Source organism: Morone saxatilis, unplaced genomic scaffold (assembly GCF_004916995.1).
Source record: "Morone saxatilis isolate NCDOM2014 unplaced genomic scaffold, NCSU_SB_2.0 Contig15, whole genome shotgun sequence".
Lineage (NCBI taxonomy): Eukaryota > Metazoa > Chordata > Actinopteri > Moronidae > Morone > Morone saxatilis.
In genome coordinates this window covers 11,784,729-11,808,659 of record NW_023339707.1, presented here as the reverse complement: position 1 = coordinate 11,808,659, position 23,931 = coordinate 11,784,729, and the positions used below count along the sequence as shown (strand labels likewise).

General features: G+C 40.1%; 1 protein-coding gene across 1 annotated transcript in view; it reads right to left on the bottom strand.

The window, feature by feature from the left end:
- Positions 1-7,291: 7,291 nt before the first annotated feature.
- The window catches only part of kcnc4 (potassium voltage-gated channel, Shaw-related subfamily, member 4), a 23,823-nt gene continuing 7,183 nt past the window's right edge, over positions 7,292-23,931 (bottom strand). Inside the window, exons 2-4 of the mRNA XM_035657297.1 lie at positions 15,395-16,331; positions 14,403-14,579; positions 7,292-10,682 (exon numbers count right to left, since the gene is read on the bottom strand). Coding sequence (XP_035513190.1) covers positions 10,615-10,682; positions 14,403-14,579; positions 15,395-16,331 — 1,182 coding nt within the window. The 3' untranslated portion in view covers positions 7,292-10,614. The remainder of the gene's footprint in view (positions 10,683-14,402; positions 14,580-15,394; positions 16,332-23,931) is intronic.

Here is a 23,931-nt window from a genome sequence, read left to right as displayed (position 1 = left end):
GACATTATTCTCGTAATGTTACGACTTTATACTAGTAGACCTAATATTATGACTTTATTCTCGTAATATTACGTCTTTATTCTTGTAATGTTACGACTTTATTCTCGTAGACCTAATATTATGACTTTATTCTCATAATATTATAACTTTATTCTCGTAATTTCCCCCCCCAAAAAAAAATTCTCTTAGTATGGCCCTAATACTCCGTCGTAGGCGTCGGGTTAGGCGTAATTGAGACCTGCGTTTATTTGTCAAAACTTATAGCCACACCAGGCTAGTAAAGGGGACCTGCCTTTTAATTGAAGCTTTTTGGGTAAATCTGATTTGAGTCCGGGTCCAGGTCTCAAGTCTACTGCTCTTTTTTTCACTTTGCCAAATCTTCAGGGAGTCTCCTCAAACCCAGCTTAAAGTCAGATAATCCACCCACATGCAATCATAGGAGGTTACTTGGCAATTAGTAAATAGACAGCAATATCAAATATTTAGCAACTTCACCTTGTATACTGAGGAGTTGAAGGTAGCACAATTAGCCTTTGATAAATAACAGTGGCGCCTAAATGATTCCCCACCTACCTGGTGATGGCCTCATCACTAATGCATTAGCCATTTAGTGTGCGCTGGCCCAGTCAGAAGCATGATTGCACCCATTCAACCATTCTGTTGGAGTGCTGCTCTGAAACGCCCCGTCTTTAATGACAACTGAAGAGCTGTGGGCACTGATTAGACCGCTGCTGAGAAACAACGCATGTTCTCATTCTCTAACTCTTCATTGATTTCAGAATGATGTAAAGAGTTCATTATGCATAAGTAATGACGTGCTGTAAGATCGGAAGTTTGCAATACTGTTACTGTAAGGAAGATAGAGTGTTACGTTTTAACAGAGGCCTTTAAAGCATGTGAAGATGGGATTTAGGGAAGCAATAGGAAAGATAAATATTCATGAACTTCTATACTTTTAAATCCTGCACATTTTAATGAATCCTTTTTAAAGTGTCAGGAAGTGACTTCATTGGAATGTATATAAATGGATAGTATTTCAAAGACTTGAGAGGGCATAGTGAAGAGGCAAATGCACATACTAATGGCTGTGTTATTTCCTCGCCTGTCTTTAGGCATAATGGCCAAGCTCTTAATGTACACAAGACACCCCTCCTGCCTGGGAGGAATCTCATACCCAAGTAACATGAATTTACTAAATGGTAGTAGAGAGCTTTAAGAGATGCTGTCCAGAAAACACTCAGTTCAAAGTTTCAGAAACTTTCCTGCTGCTTAGCCGACTCCAGATTCAAAACAAAGATAAGCAGCCACAGTGGAAATGTCACCCAAAAATGGTCAGTCATTTAGTTACTTGTCACTCTGATTGATGATACTGTTTGTAGGTTTGTTCAGGATATATAAATGTTTCTTGGAAAAACACCCAGTGATTGTCGAAATGTTTATATGCACAATCCACCTGGGAGATATCTCCGTATGAGGGGTTGACTTCTCAGAAAAGCATAAAGAAGTAGCAGATTTTTTCCCCCACTAGCTGGCACAAATCCAATCAGCCGGGTCACTTGGTGAAGGTTGATTGTTGAGACTTCCAGTGCAGGAACACGACTAAAGTGTTTGACAATCAGGAAACTTAAGATGTGGATGAGGTGGAGTACATGGAGGGACTGCTACGCTTATACCTTTCTGTTATGTAAAATACCAATTAATTTATATCTTAATTTATATGTAGATCCTCAGTTTTTTTTCCCCTAACTTTATTTATTCAGGGGGGTTTCATTGAGAGGAAGAATGTATTTTTCAGGGACGCCATGATCATACTCACACAGTTAAACATTCACACCTTGAAGCTGCTCAGTACAGCCTCAGATCTGCTGACCACTGAGGAACAGTACAGAAGAAACATACACAGTATTTTGGATGTAAAAAATCCATGTTCTTACATAAGATGTGTAAATATCAGCTAATTGTGTGAGACATTTTAAACCGTTTCCAATCTATACTGATTTTATACTATCATTCATTTTAGCTTATCTTTGAAGATAAGATATATGAAGAATTGTCATAATTCTGAATTGGTTTTACAGCATTTACAGATTTGTTTTAGGAAATACAAAATGTAAAGGCAACATTTTAATGGGAGGATCAATACCAGACTCAGGTCTGTACGTTGAAGCTAGTGCCAACAACCAGTTAGCCTAGCTTAGCACAAAGAATGGAATCAGAGGGAAGCAGCTAGCTTGGTTCTGGTAACACAATCTGCTTACCAGCACTTCAATTAATCTTCACTAATTAACATGTTATATCTAATTTGTTTCATCTTTACAAAAACCAAAGGGTAAAAAATTATATGTTTATGGGGGGTTAACTATTTTGTGACCGGGTGCAGTCACTTCCTGGGGTTTCCAGTGGTTGCCTGGCAACATCACGGTGAGGACAACAGCTTACCAGCTAAGCTAACTGTCTGTTGACTGTAGCTTCACATTTAACACACAGACATGAGAGTGGTATTGATTTTCTCATCTCACTCTCCCAAACTATTCTTTTTTTCTATTTTGGTAACAACATTTTTGCGTCATGAGAAAAGGAAACATAAAAAATGCTTTGGAAACACAGCTGTAGGAACTAGATTCCTCATCACAAACCCAAACAGTACTTTCTCTTGTTTTCCTCCCTCAGTAGAGGCCAAATGAGATTATAATGAAGCGGCTCTGCTGCCTGGCCTTTCCATTCACTTGCAAGCTGCTCCTCCATCACCCATTAAGATGTGGATTCAAAACATCTGATTCTTCTGGACAGCTGACGGGGATAGAAAACCAATTATTTATGAATTCAGGCATTTATACTCCGTCCTAAAAACAAAACCAACACATAAAATCATGTACTAGGCTTCCTGCATGTTTTATTATCTCCATGATATCTGTCCTCTATCTGGAAGAATGTGATAATACATCACAATCAAACCTTTCCTGTATTATTTTTGTCTCAAGCTGTTTGCGACTGACTCAGCTGTTTCCCATATGTCCTCATGACTGTTCTTCGCCTCGTCTTGGCGCTGCATTCAGTAAACTTCCTCGGTACTTTTCAGTGGCCAGTTATCAGACATAATATCCACTTTACCCTCAACCATCCAGGATTTAAGTGTTCAAATAAAATGCAGTGATTGTATGTGTTCCTGTGTGTTCAGTTGGTGTGTTTTTGGTGGTCTGATCATTATGTGAAGGCTGAGGAAGAGAGTGTGGTTGTGATGGCAATGGAGGAGCTGGTGTAATGTAATAGTCCACCAGGGTCAATGCTGATGGAGCTCCCACTTTTAACCCCTGTCTCTCTCAGCCCTCCCCTGCCCCACAGCTCCCACCCTCCCCCCATACAAACACACACATGCACACATACAATGGGGCACAGGAGAACAGGGAGTGTTGTCCATTAGTGGCCCACAAGAGGCTGGCCTGCTGAACACATAATGCTTCTGTGGCGGAGGGGAACTCCCTTTAGGATAGTTGACTGAGAAATAATTCTCCTGCTCTTCACAGATTATTACGTCTCCATCCACGCTCACAGGGTTGGATTGGTTTGACTTATTTTTTGGGGTTTTGTTGTTATGGTCAGTCGACTTTTCACTGATCATGAAGCAATCTGCCAGAACGGTTGTGAAAAATGTTGATATTTGGTGGCCTGATTATATTTATAGCTGCAAGCGGACATTTTGGTTCTAGTTTAAAGGATAATTCAGGTTTAATAAATTTTGACTCAAATTTTTATCACTTTGACCATCATTCCAACTGGTTATGATAACATTGTTCTCATCAAGTTAATTGGGAAGATTTGGGAGGATGGAAAAATTGTTTCAACAGGGCAAGAAACACAAACAATGAGACCATCAGACAGGTTGTAAACAAACCAGCAGATTAGCCAGATTCTTTACACCAACTTTATTTGGAGGTTAAACTGAAGGTGAGCACACCTGAAATGTATCAGTTCATCATTGCATGGGGAAACTGCTTGTGTGCACAATAGGAAAAGTTGAACCTGGAAGTGATAAAAACACTGAATTATCCAGGTTCAGTGAGAGAAATGTTCTCCTTTTATGTAAGATTTTAGGATAGACACCATAGATAGATACATACATGCTAAATAGATTGAATGATTCCCATCATTTAAAGGGATCAAATATCATGAGTAGGTATGGGTACGAGTAACAGACTAATTGTTAAATGATTAATATTTTTTCCTCATTTTGATCTTTTTCCTTTAATATGAATGGATTGTGTGCACGTGTGTATGGAAAAACAGGTGTGAATTATATTTTGGGACATTGTATTATATTCAAGGACCACACAGTTACACAATTTTCACAACATCAGATATTCTTTTGGAATATAAAGTGTGTCTTTTCCAGCAAGTGTTACATTATGGGTTGTTTGTAGCATGTTGCTAGGCTAGCAAGCCTACAAATGTTTAGGAAGCCCAGTTCCAAACTACAGACTCATGTGATGTGTTTTACTGCCACAGAGGAAATAAATTCTAGACTAGTAAAAATGATTTGAAAGCATCTTCTGGCGTCAACTGCAGAAACACAGGGAGCACTGAATCATCCGTCCATCAGCTGAGAGTTACTGCTGTTGAGGAGCTCAAACTGACATGTCAGAAAAAATCATTCTGACCGCTTCCAAGAGCCTGACAGGAGACTGTGTGAGCATGTGACTGTGATTTAATGAAGCAATACAAATGTGGCATTTACATTGTGCTTTAATGGAAATATTTCATGTTCTACTTCAAATATTTATATTTTTCTCTGTACAATTACTCGATTTGAAATAAACACCAGAATATTACATGATGACTAAATCTGGGAAAAACATGACAATCAACGTCCTTAATGAAGAGCTGTGAGCTCAGTCCAGAAGCAAAATGACACAATATCTTCTTCTCCCGGTAATGACAGCAGTGAAGAGCTCCTGTGTCTCCACATCCACTCAAGATCTGAAGGCTAATAGAGGTTAGCTCTTCATGTCGGGATGACCTTTGAACTCAGAAAATGGAGAAGCTCAACACTCCATCTGTATAGCAACCACATTGTGCTTCTTCTCTTTCTCCCTCCTCTCATCTGCTCCTAAGAAGCTGGTGGAACTGGACTTACAAACGCTTGTCAATACTGTAAGACGATGTGGCTTCATTGTGGCTGGATTGTGATTTGTAATGCTGCTTGATACTGCTTCATAAGATGATTTTATATCTGTCTGATGAACTTAATTTGCTTCTCAAAAGCAGTCAAACAATAACTTTCTACTTGAAATCTCAAAGGTCTAGTGTGTAACATTTAGGAGGATCTATTGACAGAAATGGAATATGATATTCATAGGCAAGTATAATCACCTGAAAATAAGAATTGCTGTGTTTTTGATACCATAAAATGAGCCCAGAATGGATTCACAGCCACCGTAGTTTCTCCTACATGCTTGGAACGGGAGGGTGAGGTGAGAGGGTTGTAATCTGCAACTGCACCGCTAGATGCAACTAAATCCTACACACTGGTACTTTAAATTGAAGAGGAGCTAGAAGCCTGAGTTTTATCCCTGTTTAAAACAAAACATCTGATTCAAAATAGAAAAGTGTGTTGCAAACAGATTATTGGACTTTTATTTTAAAAGCAATGACTTGCACAAAGTGAGTTCAATACATTGATTGCTCATATAAGTTGCAGGCCATAACAATGCAATAATGATACATTATTTATTTATTAGGCTACATGGGAGCTCCTTATCACTTATGTATAGTGGAAAGTACACGTTGCCTGTTATAGGCCACCCTCTAAATTACATCCTCATAAAGCCATAAATAAGTGAAAGTTTGTTATTCCACCAGGCAAGATAAGAAGTCAAGATGGTCCCTTTTTTCCACAGTGTCGCACCAGTGAATGAAATGGTGAAATGGCTCGGGCTCAGCCTTTCTCCATGGAAACTGTGTTCAATATTGTCATGACAACCTTCAACAGAGGAGAAAAAAATAAAACAAGGAAAGAGGGGAAACAATGAAAGGGAGTAATCAGGGATGACAGGACAAGCCCTGACAGATTCTCTCTCTCAACTTCCAGCTCTGACTCTTTCTCCTCTGCCCGAGCTCATCTTGTTTCATGAATCACAGCCTCGCTAATCTGTCAATCATTTTTCCCCTGAACGGGAGATGCTGCTTCACTAATGGAGTTATTCAGGTGTGGAAAACTATCTGCTACTAGCATGAGGACTGCTCTGTGTTGATAGAATCATCAAAATATGGCATTCAACCAAATCAAAGGATCCAGCTGGGCAATTATCACCTCTGAGCACAGAGACGTACACAAGTTTAAAGAGGACTGTTAAGGTGGTATTTCCCTCTGGGGTTAGAGAGATTATTTGTGTTGTACGTTATCTACAATGTGCTTGCTGCAGTAGTAAGGCGGCCTCAGTTGTTAAAACCAATTTATTATGATAATACCTGTGATGTATGACCATGACATTCAAATAGCTATGAAGCACAAGTGACCAACATTAAAAAGCAGTTGGTGTACATGCTGTGCTACACTACATCATTCACTCATCAGTCACGGAAAACTTAAACGCAGCAACTTTCTTATGGATACACCTGAACCACAAAAAACTGAAAACAGGGTTGTTTTGGATTGTTTGTCTAATGACAGCATGTGAGACATTAAAGGTCCACATTTAGGAGAAAGGAGATAGGATAATATTCACAGGAATGTTTTCCTTAGTATATAATTGCCTGAAAATAAGACCCTTTATATCTACAGAAAGAGCGCGTCCTCTTCTGCTGAGGCCGCCATGTTGAACCACCATGTTTCTACAGTAGCCCAGGACAGACAAACCTAAACACTGGATCTAGATAGGGTCTTTTGCATTTATTGTGGATTTCACGCCCGCCCTAGATTCTCCTACCCACTAAAAAGAGGAGGGTGAGGCTAGGGGTATGTAGTTGGTTGCAATTTGCAACTTAACTGGAAGATACAAATTTTAACTTTAATGTAGACTTAATGCAAACATAAAAAAAAAGCATAAGCATTTAATTCATTTAGCAAAGAAAAATGCTGTGAGCTTTATAATCCATTTTACTCAAATTGCAGTGTATTAAAGTTTCAGTATATCTAAAATACAAAGAAAATAACATATTTTCTCCCATTTACCTGTAGTGGTATTTATACAAGATATTTTTGGTTTTATTGTTTTGAAATATCCATCGCCTAGATTTCCTCCTCCACCCAAATACAATGGAGATGTCAGTGGTGGACACAGCAATTACAAGGGACTTTTTATTTATATATTTGCACAATAATCAACATTTCTGTAAATGTGCCAGTGTTATTCACTGCAGCCCTTTGACAATTTGTTCTAAAAACCAATGAAGTGACAGGAAATACAAAAATAACATAATAAAATTCCAAAAATGACAAAAGCAACGTCAGTATACAGTACATACAGAGCAGCATAAAGCAACAGAACATAAATAAACACTGTAACGAACAACATTTAAAAAGAATGAACAATTTCCACTAAAAACTACTTTTTACTGAAGGAATAGTTTCTATTACATCTGTTTTGTGTTTTAGAAATGGGGATCAGTATATATTGTTTTTTCACATGATAATTTTTTAATACTATGTAAACTCCATCCACCTTAATTATGAAATAATCTGAAATGTGTATATTTCAAAACCTTGAGAAATGCATCTAAAACTGTCTACATGACCACCCACCTTCCGAGGCAAGCAAGAACATTTTGTGAACTGTCCCTTTAATTTAATGCTTAAGAAAAAGCTTTAAACCAAAATCCATTTGTCACACAAATGTTCATTGTATCACATTATAACCATGATTTCAATCAGATCCAGGTCACACGAATAGATGTGATGCATGCACTCCCAATATTTGTGGAGATGAACTGAATATTTCTCTGTACATGTTTACAACCTTCCTGATATCAGTGCAGCCAAACGCTGTCTTTGAGAGACAGAATAAAAGCATCTTGTTGTCATGTTGTCGTCCTGCTCCTATCTGACCAATCAGTCCACTTTTAGCTTTGGTAAAAGACTGTCTGCTTTTGTATGAACACATGGTGTCTGCTTTCATATTCATGCAGCCTTGATGGTTTAGACGCATCCATGACATCGTGACCCCTCCCCTCCTCCCCCTTCATCACCACAGTGCTCTCCACAATACATCCCTAAACATCAAAACGTTCCTCATGGGCAACAACAGTAACGACGATCATGCTGAGATGAGGTGTGTGTGTCTGTGAGGATAGAGAGAGAGAGAGTGGTGTTTCTTTGCGTGTGAAAGACTGAGGGAGGGGGAGATGGAGGCTGCCGAGCAATAATTAGTGTTGCCTGTCATCCCAAATCTCCATGGAGATGTGTTCTGTATGCCTTCTACACCTTCAGTACATAATCATGGAGGCACAGGAGAGCAGGAGGCACGGCTGTGACTGCCGTTACACCACTTTGAGCAAGCACAAGCTCAACCACCAGACTCCACTTGTGTCACCACTATAAATAGCTGTACAGTAGGTGACACAGCAGCAGCACTATACAGCCGCAAACTGCGCAGTTAATGGAAAAAATGTAGGTTTGATAAGGCAGCTGTGAATGAAAATACGTGCACATAAACAACAAGATTTTCTTCAACAATGGGGGGGGAATGGATGGATTTTATTTCTATTTCTGCATAGAAACACATGCCTACATGATACAACATTGCACACACACGCACACACACCCCCCTCCCCGCACACACGCACACACATGCACACATAACATCTGACAGTTAGACTGGGTTTAAATCAATCACCGTCACCTATACAATCCATAGTGGGGAGATATGAAACTGATGTGCTGTGTGCTTCTCCATCACATTCGAGTATATACAACAGGGAAAACAGGAAATGAGGCTAAAAAGGTGAATTATCAAAATAATAATCTTTCATTATTGGTTAACATGATGTCATATACAGAGGAGAAAATAGTTTAGGAATGATCCAGAATATAATAATATATTTTACTGTGCTACATACGTAAAACTGTGCTTATACATAATTACAGACCTCTGGGTCAGCATAGCTGGAGTCTAATGAAGATGAAATGAACTTTCCCTTTGTTTATTAAACATAAGGCCACTATGGTAGACCATGAGGAATATATTATAAGTCACAAGTGAAAGAAACCACTCTCCTCCTTCCTCTCTCCGTGGAAACATGTAACAGGGTTTCTACAGATCTGACACAACCAGAAGTGTTAAAGAACAAATATAAAGACATTACTGCACACGTTTAAGCTCCATTACTCAACATGAGGCACAAGTGGAACTGATGGCAATGTACTGTATGTATTTTTACATACTATGGTACTGAAAATCTACCATGTAACATAGGATTCTACATTTGGTCCGGACTCAACCAGTAGTGCTGCATCAACTGTATACGGCTAATGTAATATAGAATACTGCTCCATTGATTTATTTTTCTTTTGTTAAACTCTCTTATTGTACAAGGATTTACAAACAATGTGTTGCCTGAGCAGCATTCATACCACGCTTGTGTCTCAACAAAATATCTGCATGTTGTCCCTGTGGTCAGTGTTAAAAAGCAGTGGCACGACAGAAGGCAGAGACCGGATGATCCACAAAGAACTCTGGGTCTGTTTTTGATGAGGATCGAACAATGATTTCAAGTTTTCATCTAATCCTAGTTCACAGTTCAACAGCTTAGCTGTACAAACCCATATTCACAAGTGTTTGGGTGTTCTTACTCGACAGTTAACAACAGTTATGAAACTCAAACTGTTTCTGTACATATTACTCCAAAAGAAAATCAGAATCAAATGCAACATCTCATTGGCAAAGATGGTTAAAACACTCACTTCAGATTAAACCTGAAAACTAATCTTAAATCTTCTATAATCTCTATAGCATTAAATATTCATAAGTAAAAAAGCAACAGTCAAAGCTGACCAATAACTAATAAGGTAATTATTATTTATTGGGACTTATTGAGAACTCAATCTAATCAGGACTGCGTGGGTGTGGTTTGATCGGATCTGAGTGACAGTAACAACCTAACCAACTAAATCCTGATCGGAGCACAGAAACACATGACATCACCTTTTTCCAATGGAAAAACCAGAGAGAAGAGCAAAGAGAAAAGAAAAACATGTGAAATAATTAGAACTGCTCCAACATGGGCAGTAGATTATGTGTTCATGGTGGACCCCATCGGTCAAAACAAGAAGCTAACTGAGAAAATACGGGCCTTCAGGACAAGCTATGACACGTTCACTAAATGATAAGCATATAAATGGTAGCCAGCTTTTAAGTACATCCTACAATGCTAGATCATGCAATACATGCAGATTGTTTTGTAACATGAGAGTACATATGGTAAATCTGCTATGCAACTGAACTGCACCACAAGGGTTTTAGATGTATGAGACCAAAAAAAAAAGTCTTGTCTTGAATAAAAAGAATCCGGTCTACAGTTCATTCAGAAAGGAAAATAAAGCAGGAACCAGAGCCAGAGCTCTGCACAGCATGTACTCCACCGCGACTTCATGCTCTTTCTCCTTTTCATAGCCAATCAGCATCAGGTCAGGGTGGTGACCTCCGGCTGAGCGTAGTTTCCAGTGGCAGCGAGGATGTCTTTACAGCTCTCTGTTGGAAACACATAGGACAGAAATACAGTAAAACATGGTGACTTATAATATGAGCATGAAAAGAAGAATAACTGTTTTCAAGTAGTGTAATGAAATATCTCTGCTGGACAAAAGCTGACCCTCTTCAGGCTGTGAACCCATCACAGTAGGACTGCAACTAAGGGTGTCGCGATAAACCCGTATTAATGATAACGGTGATATTTTAAAAATGAAATATTGATATCATGTCAATAATACACATATGATAATAATGTAAATAATCCAGAACCTCCTAAATCCTTTCGGTTTCTTTCCATTCTCAGTTTAATTATTCTTTTTGATATATAATATCCTTTCTATATTTTTTTCTTATAGTGACAGCTGAAGAGTGATGGGAAAGGGGGGTAGAGAGAGGGGAGGACTCGCAGCTAAAGGGCCATAAGTCGGAGACCTAAAGGGCCATAAGTCGGAGACAAACCCATGGCAAAATTGTTGTCTATAATTTTCTGTTTAACAAGTAATTGATTGTCTAATATTTTAGCTCTACTCCACAGTCAGAGAAGTCCAACAGATCTGAACTTCAGAGGCCAGCAGAACACTTTTTCTTTGACCATCCTTGTTGTTAATGGAAACCTATTAGTGGTGATCATCCAAAGGAGTCAGATGGGAATATGGAGGCTCATCCGAGCTCAAAAGCCTTTTCTCTGTTTGTTTGTACATCCGCCTGCTGCTTCCTCTTAGCAGTACTTGAACAACCATTATGCACTCATAACAAGCTGGCGGTTGTCACATTGCTGAGACAATGCGCCTTCGACCAGGTCAGTGTTTGCTTTTGTACGTATAAATTGTGACAGCGAGCGCTAACCCTGTCACAGACTCCCTGTGACGACCTTAATTACTTAAAATCCACCAGCATTTTGTTCCCACTGCAGGGCGGGCGACCATTTCCTGTCACTGATAACCATCCGAGCATCTTCAGACCTGCTGCATCCATCTGTCCTTTTCTCTGTTTCCTGCCATACTTCTCTGGTGAAATATTATCCATACCTTATATCCTGTAACCCTGGAATTAACCAAACACCATCCCCTATGGGCATAGCTGTGAAGAGCAGAGCCACTGCCACAATCTCTCTTCATCTAACCAACTCAAAATGGCTGAAATCTCAAAGGCAGACTTTGCAGGTTGGATAAAAACAAATAGTTTTTGATTTTGAACTCTGCCACAACAGTTTTTAACACTGTTAGGAAACACTGAAAGACCACTTGAATCCTTTTTGCAGGTAATGTGCACTAAAATGTGTTTTGTATGTGTGATATTATCCCTGTAATAGACTGGGATGTCATTATCCACATACTCACCAGACACAGGGCTCAGGATTGAATTAACCCCATCCTCTCTCTCAAAGATTAGTTTTGAGGTGTTCTGGCTTTGCTCAGCTTTCTATTGTTTTTGCCTCTGCGATCAGAGGACAGCTCGCTAGGCAATTTCATGAGCTGACCGATACGTTTGCGTATTATTTGTGAAATCTGTGGGAAAAAAGGCTGGGGATGCTTTTTGTTTCTCTGTGTTTGTGTTTTTCCCACAGCTACGACTGTGAGGCTGTATATTTTAAATTGACAGATGATTTCCTCCCCTGAGTATCACTACATGTAAGATGCCTTCTTCTCATTTATCTGAGAGATATAATGGAGGATGTCTGGTTTATTTTTTTCATCTGCATGTGACAACATGCCATTAACCTACACCAATCTACGACACTCAACACATTCAGGGCTTGATCAGGCTTTCAGAAATCATGTCCAAATACAATTTCTTGTAATGGGCTGTCAGAAAAAAAAAGTGAGGGTATATGCTCTTACAGGAGCCGAGCTATAGTAAGTGGCTCCATTTATGTGTTGTTGTTTCCTCAACAGTGATGTGCTAATGAGCTCTGGTAGAAAAATGCATCTGGGTAATGTGCAGTTTTGCAGGAAAACACCTTCAGTGTGGTTAGGCTGTTTGCCGACGAGAGTCAGGATGTCGACTGGGTGGGATTTGTGCTCAGGATGTCAGGAATGAATCCATGACTGCCAAATATAGAGCCTCTTCTCACAAGGGGCTTTTGGGTACTCTGGGAAGCTCAGATGTGAGATCCAGCGACCATTCAAGCAGAGAGAGATGGCAGGTTGACAGCGGATGTCAATTGAGAGAATTAAAGGAGCTTTGCCTTCTCCTTTATACTCATTTTACCTTTTCCAGATACCTTAAAGGAGTCAAAATTACATAACATTTGTAGTACATGTTAAAAATGTGTAGTTCAATGATCCAAGAAACACTTATACACAACAGGTTGTGTACCTTGTGTTACTACTAACCCTAACCTAGCAGCACTCTGTGGACTCTGTTATTCAAGAAAAGCTCCTTTACTGAGCACACACAGACCGATAGATGATGCAATTAGTACTACAATGCTCTTCCATTGATTTGTCCTGTAAATAATGACTAAACCTGCCTTGAGTCAGTTGGAGGTGGCAAGAAAGATGATAGAAGTTTAGGAAGGGAAATGGGTATATACAGTGGAGTTTTCTCTAATCTTTTAATGAGCGAACTCAAACTTTGTTATGTTGAGTCTATAGAAATTCTCCACCAGGCTGCCATACACTATATTCTCTTTTTGGCCTCTTTGGATTGTTTGCTGAACTCTGATTGATTACCTTTGTACCGAGGTAAGACTTTTTGAGAACCAGACTTTTTGAACCAAAGATAAAAATCTGTTCCCCCGAGGACGAATTCAATCAGTGTGTCAAAATTTGTACCTGTCCAACTTTTGTTCACGTTTGTTACTCAGAGCCTCTAGAACTAATAACAGTATCCACACCTAGGGTGACTAACCCCCAAACCGGGACCTTTAACTGTACCACACGTTCATGCACATGCACATGTAGACAGGCATTTTCATCAGGATGGGTGACAATTATTTCAGCACACCTACCAAGCACACCTTTCAACACTATGGGCGCCTTGAACACAGCATTTTTGTTGCCAGATACATTACGGAAAAGTGAGTATTCCAGAGACCCACTTTCTCTTCAGCATGACAGCTAACTGTTAGCATACTGACATAACTGAGTGGGACATAATAAACGTCCATGTAAGCACTAAAACAACTAGAATATAATCGTTAAATTGTGGCAAACACCAGGATGATTTTGTAGTCAATGTTGAAAACCAGGACTTTTTACTGCTTTACAGATAAAGCTATTTTATGAAGCATTTTCTAACAATATATAACTAACAACATGGTCTTACCTCTGTCCTGACCCTGATCTAAAGATCTAAGAATAGCAAAACATTCTCTCATTTTTCATCAACTGTTTTCTGGTGTGTAATTACAGCATGGGCTGCAAGCCTGGCTGTGGGCTTTTGGTCTAGTTAAACCTTTTGACAGCTGAAGAGAACAAAAAATGGGGATCCTTAAATTAATAATAAACCGTCTAGAACTATTTATACATATACTGCACGGCACCTGGTCTTGACAGACAAGATTTTCTTGAATACGCTGTTTAATTCCCAGAAAGCACCAGTAGAGAAAACCCAAAATACCAAATGACAAAACGACAGAACCAAATTTGAATTAGAATTTTCTCAAAGGGCAGACAAACAGAACAGCCAAAATGCAGCAAGCATGCAATATAGCGTGCAACGCTACAAATGATACATGTGCATATTCCAGTATATACTGATATGTATGTTACTTACCAGTATGGATGCTGGGGTCTCCAGAGGTTAGAAGGAAGCAGGTGGCCTCTTTTTTAGTTTTATCTCGCCCTCTGGAGCACCGCAGGGACCACTTTTCACTGGGGGACAGTGGCTGGGTCAGGCTGCAGCCTTCCTCCTCTGAAAGGGCCACATTTGCATCTCCGTTCTGTTTGGAGTCTGACAGGAAGACAAAAATACACTGCGACGTAAATGCCAAAGCTTTTACCGAGACTACCCTGAGGGCCCAGACAAAGGCAGAGGTATATTGCATAAAATCAGTATTTTTCTGTGATGAAATTCAATTTGACTGAGATGCTATGAGGAGTAATTTGATCCTGGTGTGTTACTGTCGTTATGACTGTGCGTGGTACATCTGTCAAGCAAACTCTGAAAAGCCTCAGGAGGACTAAAAAATACACATTGGCTGTTTATTTTTCCTCCAAAATATGTATCATCAATTATGAACAACACAATTTTTCCAAATTAAAAACCTAATGAATAAATACTATAAACAGTATAAGCTTAAACGGTCAGTTCATCCAAATGATAAAGAATGTTCTAATTTACGTGTAGTTGTATTTAGCCATGCCGACAGTCTACAATAAGATCTACAATGGAGGTGAATGATATTTTGTTTTCGCAACACTGAAAACAAATTAAAATTAAAAAGGGAATTTATGTATTTAAAGGTTCAGTGTGTAACATTTAGGAGGATCTACTTGCAGAAATATAATTATAATATTCATAACTGTGGGCGGCTGTGGCTCAGGAGTTGGTGGTTCGATCCCCGGCTCCTCCTGCTGCATGTGGAAGCGCCTTGAGATAAGGAGCAATTTGGAGTTTAAGGGTGAAGGGCACAAGTTAGAGCACTAGATGCCACTAAATCCTAAAGTATCTTGAGTTCAAAATTATACCAGAACTATCTGCATGGCTAGATTCCACAATAGGCAATTTTGGTGAACTGACCCATTAATATCGCATTGCAGCCTGACCTGAGCGGTTCCTGCTGACACTCTCCTCAGCAGCCAGCGGACATGTGTCACTCTGAGTGCTGTCTCTGTGCGAGTTTGTTTCTGACTTCGCAAACGAGGCTGAGTCAGTCGGAGCGTCTGGGTTCGGGTTGTGCTTCTTCTTCTTTTTCGGCAGCTTCTGTTTGGCCATAGCCAGCGAGTAGTACATCCCAAAATTATTCACAATGACGGGGACCGGCATGGCGATGGTCAACACCCCGGCCAGTGCACACAGCGCCCCCACCATCATACCCAGCCACGTCTGTGGGTACATGTCTCCGTAGCCCAGCGTTGTCATGGTGACCACCGCCCACCAGAAGCTGATGGGGATGTTCTTGAAGTGCGTGTGGTTGGAGCCTGTGGGGTCGTTGGGCTTGGCTCCAATGCGCTCAGCGTAGTATATCATGGTGGCGAAGATGAGTACACCCAGTGCCAAGAAGATGATGAGAAGGAGGAATTCATTGACACTGGCCCTCAGCGTGTGACCCAGCACGCGCAGGCCAACAAAGTGCCGCGTCAGCTTGAAGATCCGGAGGATCCGGACAAACCGCACCACTCGGAGAAAGCCCAGCACATCGCTGGCAGCTTTGGATGACAGACCACTCAGGCCCATCTCCAAGTAGAACGGCAGAATGGCCACAAAGTCAATGATGTTTAGCGTGTTCTTAATGAAGAGCAGCTTGTTTGGGCAGCAGACGATACGCACCAGGAATTCAAATGTGAACCAGACCACACAGATGCCCTCCACCATGATGAGGATGGGCTTTGTCACCATCTCCCTCCTCTCCACTGTGCGTGTGATGTTGCCGTCGACAACCTGTTCCGTCCGATTCTGCAGTTCATTGAAGGCTTCATGGGTCTCCAGGCAGAAGGTGGTGATGGACACCAGGATGAAAAACAGAGAGGCTAACGCCACTCCCTGCACGAGAGAGATGAAACAATAAACACAATTTCAGGTCTTCCCAAAAATGAACAAGCAATCAATACTGTGTTTAATACGTCAAGGGAAGTGTGTAAAGTGTGCTGGCAGAAAACTTTTCAGTCCAAGCCATATGTAATTATATTATAAGACTTCTTTTTTTATCACCAATAGAAAGACATGGATGTGTCAATCAAGTCTGTGCCTGTTTTTAGGGATTATTTTCCGGCAGAGGCAGTGAGTGTCAGGTGATTGACAGAAAGCAAAGACTAAAACACTAAACACAATATGACAACACTTAAGTCAAGCACAAAGAAATATGATAAGACACAAAGTTTGACAACATCAAAGTAAGGACGTAAGTTTATTGTGATGGATCATTGTCTGTGAAGTTAGTTCTGCATGTACAAGAATAAATGGCTACAAAAGGCTTTGTCTGAAGGGGAGAAAATGAGAACTGATATCTCTAACTATGCCGACTGTGTGCAGAAACCAGCAGGAATACAATACCGATATAGCAAATACTACAAATAATAATACAAAGGTGACAAACCTTTACCCACCTACTTATGACAAATACCAGTATATTTGTCTTTAAAACTGAATAACCCCAATGGGGAAGAAAAATATCCCTTATTTTGACTAACATTTGATAAATGCAGCAACAAGCTAAGTGAGAAGAGAGATAATATTTCAGTGTATCCTGGATGTTATAAAACGAGACTACAACCATGCTAGCGGCTCTGTGAGGCTTTACTACGCTACAGCGCTTTGAGCTAAATGCTAACATCAGCGTGCTCACAGTAACAATGCTAACATAGTGATGTTCAGCAGGTATAACGTTCACTATGTTCACCATCACTGTTTGCTTGTTAGCATGCTAACATTTGTTATACACAAGGTATAGCTGAAACTGAGGGAAAGGTCATTAGTTTGGTGAGTTGAAAAATCAGGGGCTAACCAAAGTTCATCCTGAGGAGGGAATGAATGGTTGAATCAAATAGCAATCTAAGTAATTGTTCAGATAGTTTACAATGAATATGCAGAAATGCACTAAAAATGTTTGTTCCCTGAAACAAATACAAATGAATGTCACATAAAGTATAAAGTTTTTTATTTATTTTATTTATCTTATTTTATACCATTTTATATGAAACATGCAGCATGGAACCAGAAAAAGAAACAAAATATAAATCAACTTGTTTCTAGCTCCACTGCCAGTGTGCCTCCTCATGACATCCTATTACCTGCCAGGAAATAATTCATTGTTGTGATTGTCCACTGCCACTCTAGTTTGAAGATTAGTGAGTGAAGATACCTTTTTTTTTATCATTTGAAAAAGCCCTTTGTCCGCAGGACATCCAGGACAGCGTTCTCAGAGAAAATAGACCAATTTCAAACCAATTACTCCCATGAACACAGAGACTGAATCATGCTGAGGGAAAACGTGATTCTATTAACAGGAGCCCTGCCACTCGCAGACAGCAGGGGGCGCTCACATGGTGACTGACTTACTAAAACAACCATGGGGCCTCTGTAACTTGTGTTTCAGATATATCATGAGGAAAATAGTCTCACAATACAATTTTGCTCCAGCAAAGGAGCTTTTTGGTTAATTTGGTAACAACACACGTCGTCTCCAACAATCCAAGCATAAGAGGAGGAAAAGGAAGTGAAGAAACAGAGCCTGCAGGCACAGAACAGAAAGGGATAGAAGAAAGAGAGCCTCTGCACAATGAGTCATCTGTCAGGTTTATCAAACATGTTTCAGTGATCTAATACTAATACAATATAATGCAAATGATCTGCCTTAAAAACACAAACACAAACAAAATGGCGATTGAGTCAAACCACTTTTTTCAATTCATTGGGGGGTAAATTGAATGGTGTGGCTGCATGGCATTAACCTGACCAAGCCTGTCTGTGTTTGTGTTAACACTGTGTGCTAACTCATACCCGAGCTGTCTTTATTGTTTACTAAAGCCTGAATAAATTGCAACGCCTCTCCAACCATTCTAATCTTCCAGCTGGATAAATATGTACCTGTGCCTTCCATGCACTTAGTTATTTTCTCCCTCCGGGGCCCTCTCACATATCATTCGGCTTTATAGTGTTTGGGTCTGTGATTAGAAAAAAACAAATAAAGCATGTAATGTCTAATGGGGGCACTTATTCATTGTGGAACAAACAAAATAAATGAGAATGGGACAGTTTGTGGATTTTAGTGAGTTCGAAGAATAGCAGCCAAAACTGAGATACTGCACATGTAAATATTCAGTATGTCTGTTATTCATTATATCTGTATTGCGCACCCAGACGATGTGCAGCTTTCTACCATGACAACCATCTTCAGCTTTGTCCCTGCAGAGCTCTGAGGCACTCACAGCTCTGGTCCCCTGAGAGGACGAGGACTGAGCCACAGGACGAGACTCTGGCCCAGGAGGAGCTCAGAGGTCCAGGAGGAGCTCAGGGGTCCCCCTGTTGGGACCCGGTTTCCCAGAACATCACCATGGCTAACTGTGTACTGTGTGTGTGTGTGTTTCAGGGCTGAGTCACGGGGTATATCACAACAAGCCAAGGATTTTTCTAGGTTCTCTTCCAGTTTACAACCTATTTTTTCTCCTCTATTAGTCTCTTTCAGTCAGTATTAGCAGTGGATGAACTACTTATAGTGAAGTAAAAGTACGAAAACAGAAATATTCAAGTGCCTTAAAACATTGCTCAGTGGTCTACATATTTCAAAATAAGTTATTATCACTTTATTATTAATTGTTATTGCGTTGTTAAACCTAAATCACTGAAATAGACTGGGTTTCAGTAACAATAAATTTGTTTTTCCAGCTTTTATTTACTGAAAATGAATTAAGTACTAATTTACATGCACTCACAGTTTCTCTAACACACAGAGATACAGAATGTGTTCTCATTGTGTCCTCTCATCCATGATTTACTATTGGAAAGCTATCCAGACAAACAGAGCCAGACATACAGTCAGCGGCAGATAATTAAGGTGGTCTCCATCAAACGAGAAGGTTCAGCCACTGTTGAAGCACCTCAGCCAGACAATTTCCAAAGTCAATTAATAAAAAATTACCCCGTCTTGTCATCCATCCATCTGAGTTACATTTCTTTGCTTGCTGCACGAATAAAAACCCGAACAGTGGAACCCAGTGTGAACATCAGAAGAAGAGCTTGAAGGAATACGTTACTGGTCAGAGATTTAATGATCTTGTAATCTACGCAAGCTCATGAATAAGAAGGGCTTGGACATTTGTGCCACTATGTGGGCTACTGATACCTACATATTTGTTTGATCCCTTCTTCTGGTGAAAACACTGCCTTTCTCTCATTTAACAAAAGTAGCATTAAAGTATATTTATTTTAGAGACTACAATTCCCTATTCACACTGCAGTCCTCATAAGCAGCCACGTCGACACAAGGCAACATGTGGGCCCTTCATGATACCCTGCCAGTTCTCTGTCTCTCTGTCAAGTTGTGTTGCAAAAGTTCAACTAAATTGAACTTTGACCCCAAATAATGTACGCTGACTCCTACGATGTATCCAATGTAACTCTGACAGTGGGCAACAGTTACTATAATGACAATGTTAAAGGTCCAGTGTGTAACATTTTGAAGGATCTATTGGCAGAAAGATCACAATTTAGCATAGATGCTGCTAGCGTCAATTATGTCCAAATTGGAGAGTATTTCTTGACTGAAAGAAGTGTAAAGAACGACAGTGTAGGCTTTTCTCAATAGAAAATATGTTTTCTACGTTCTCCCAACTGGCTCCAGTAAGAGTATGACTATGTTACATGGTTTGTTGATCTGATTGGTTGAAGTTTGTTCGTGAAGACGGTTATAGACAGATGGTTAAGATTATTCCTGTCCTTTTCCAAACAGTTTCCAGTGACTACTTCCCAGGTGGTTCTGTGTAACAAACCATCTGACGCAGGTTACAACATAATAGCCAATAAAACCAGCCTTATTATTATTATCATGCTAATAATGACTGGGAGCATGTTCTACTTTAGTCCCGCATTAAATGACTCTGACACAGATGAAAACACGTAGAACTGACTGAATAATTTATTGTAGCACTTAAAGCAAATAAATTGGCAACTTTGACAAAAACCTACAAACAAATGTAATTTTACTGTTAAATTATTTGCTGCCCTGTAGACTAGGTGATGTATCTATATCTTGACTAAATATCAAAATGTGTAATAGGTGATTATCAGACATGTTTGGCTATGAAAAGGACAAGAGCAATCACTCTGGAAACATTTTGGCAATTTCATTTTGTCTACTCAAATCAAAAGGCAACCTGGAATTACCTCTTGTGTGCAAATTCCATCAACACAAAAGCCTTAAAGCTTCCATTTTACTTGGCTGCAGGGGTTTTAACTGAATATACTCATCTTTCATTATCAGATCTCTGTATTGGTCTATTCACCATGTTCATTCCAAACTACATGAATCATTTTGGTGAGATTAAATAAACATCTTCTTGCAGCCGAAACATGTTCTCACATATCACACAGAAAGGGCTCCTGTACTGAGCTTCGGTATGACAACAAACCAGCCTGCACCAAATAAAAACTGCAAGTCCTGCTGCTGTTCAGATGTGTGTGATGAGCCCCGACAGCGTTCAGTTTACTCAAATGCCCAACGGTTTATACCAGAACTAAACAGAGCTGGGTATCTGCAGCCAGGGACACCTCTGCAGGGAAGGTGCTGGAGGTCCTGGCACACACAAAGATAATTTGCTCCACTCATAAAAGGCTCAAAACCAACGTCTAACAATAACCTGACACAGCTTGACCTCAACACCTGTGCATGCGTCTGTAGGTGGCTGCATGATTGACACATTCTGACTGCTCAAAGTATTTTTTTGGTTTGTAGTGTTTATCTCTCCGGCTGTTTGTATCTTTATTATTTGCGTGTCCATGTCTGCAAGTCTTGTTTGTCTTGTTCAATAAATCTTGCAGCATTTAAATGCGTCTGTATTGTTTATTTAAGGCCCGACACAAAGGGAGACCACAATATCATGTTTACAGGGCAGTAGTGGAAACTTTAAACACAGTCAGTGTTAGAGTGATTGTCATAATGTCTCTTTGCCACCACAGAAGTGTTTCCATGTTGGTCTGCTGAGCCTGGTGATGTTATACAAACAAGAATCATTATGAGGCCAGATGAATGTTAACACAGAGCCTTTTAGTTTTCACTTCCTGGGAATGTAAATGTAGCCACATTTTTAGCCCACTTGCTGCGGGTTAAAGCTGATACAAGCACTATGTATAACATTATTTATATGTATATATATATGTTTGTTATACTGTATAAACAGTGAGTTTAACATTTAAGAGGACCTATTGGCAAAAATGTTTTAATCAGTCTATAATCACCTGAAAATAAGAATCGTGTTTTCGTTACCTTAGAATAAGACATTTTTATCTACAGAGGGAGTGGGTCCTCTTCCATGGAGTTGGTCATGTTGAATTGCCATGTTTGTACAGAAGCCCAGGATGGACAAATATTGGCTCTAGATACGGTCTTTTTGTGTTTTGTCATACACGCTTGGAAGGCGCTGTATTCAAATGGTTGCAATCTGACTTCAATGGTATAAAGCTCTGTAGTGTGCTGATGATAATCACCTATGAATTTGTCACTATGAACGACCCTTTCCCATTACTTATAGTAATTTAATCCATTGTTAGATGGATGGATGGATCTGAATACTGACTATTTTTTTTAAATAAAAACATCAAACAAATGTTACCATTGAAGCAATAAATGGTTTATATTAGGGGGTCAGCAACCTTTGCTATCAAAAGAGTCTGTCTGGAGCTGCAATACTTGAGCCTTACAATGCTAATTTCTTGATGTAATTCAAGCACGCCACAAAGTAAGTAAGCAGTGTTGATGAGACTTTTCTTTTTTTGGATTTGCTAACCATAGCTAACCTACCAAGGGAGACTCAAGACTAGCAGCCAACATTATTATTGTTTGGCTAAATATAAAGGGAAAAGGTGCCAGGTCAGGATGTAACGTATAAGCACATTTATGGTCTCCATCCACACATGTCTACTTTTTAATGGCTACTCATTTTTACATTTGGAGAACGTGAGATTCACTTCAGGTCTTTAGCAATAACAAATGAATATGTTAAAAAGTAATTCATTTGCATATAATTGTTTGTCAAAGCCACTGGGAGTAACTGAAGAGGGGCTAGAGCTCCACTGGAGCCACAGGTTGCCTACCCCTGGTTTATATGAATGATAATACAGACATAAAAGTGTCTGAGCACTACACATGCATGAGCAAAGTTTGGTGAAGCCTTTGAGGAAATGTAAGGCCAAACACTTGTGCCAAAAAGACATCAATCCAAGGTCATCAAGTGTCAGAATGCAGACAGAGCAGAGGTCCCCAGAGGGGCCTGGTCCCAGCTGGGAAAATCAGAGTGGGAGGGAGTGAGCCAGGATGCACGACAAGCAGCAGGCTGTGCATGAGCGTGCAGCAGCTGGGGAGTCCCATCACAGCCATCACCTCCAGCTGTTCAGCATCACACACTGTTACTAACACGGACACGCTATATACAAGAACCACAACAACGAGCCTTCTGAGCAGTCAGCAGCTGCAAAGCCAATGAGACCAGGCACCTCTGATGTTTTCTAAGAATCCATGTCACACTGATTCATGTCTGAGAGTCGGTACACCTGAGGACGGAGGAGAATTAATGTCCTCCAATCAGCTGTGCTTCTCCTGGGTATCTGTAGTGACGTCTTTATCTATACTTGATTATCTATACTGTGAAAATATTGAAAGTAGGACAGGGTGCTAAGTTTTGAGTCCCTGCCAATGAACTGCCGCAGGGTCAGGACTCTTTCAAACCCAAAAACAACCACTTAAGGCCTTACTATACACCGAAATGGACACGTACACAGACAGCTGTGGACAGCTGCTTAGTAGTTCTCTTTATACTTTTTTCTGTAGTCTGCTCGGAGGACTAGTTCTCCACAATGTACTGGCTGTGCGGGGAAGTCCGCAAAACTGGCAGTACGCAGAAGTCCACCCAGCGCCTATGCATCCACCCTCTGATGAAAAAATGTACATCTCTTGGACCCTAGTGTATGCAGAAAGTATAAAATCTGCACACAAACATAAGAGATCAGTGGTGGTCCCTTTTGCACAGATCAGAACAACTTATTAGGAGGAGGAGGACGAAGAGAAGGGGGAAGTCCAGGCTAACAGGAGAAATTGATAAGAATCCTTAAGAACAGGACGGCACTGTTATGTCATTGGGGAAAACCAGGGAAAGATCAGGCCATCCACAAGCGACACCAGAGTCCATTTTTGAAAAGAGAGATAAGGGTTATGATCTCCCCCCATACAGTGCCTTGCGAAAGTATTAGTATTCGGCCCCCCTGTGAACTTTTCAACCTCTTTTGCCACACATTTCAGGGCTTCAAACATAAAGATATAAAATTTTTTATTTTTGTGACAGAATCACCAACAACAAGTTGGGACACAATTGTGTGAAGGTGGGAACGAAATCTATTGGGATTTAGTGGATACTTTTTAACTTTTTTACAAATA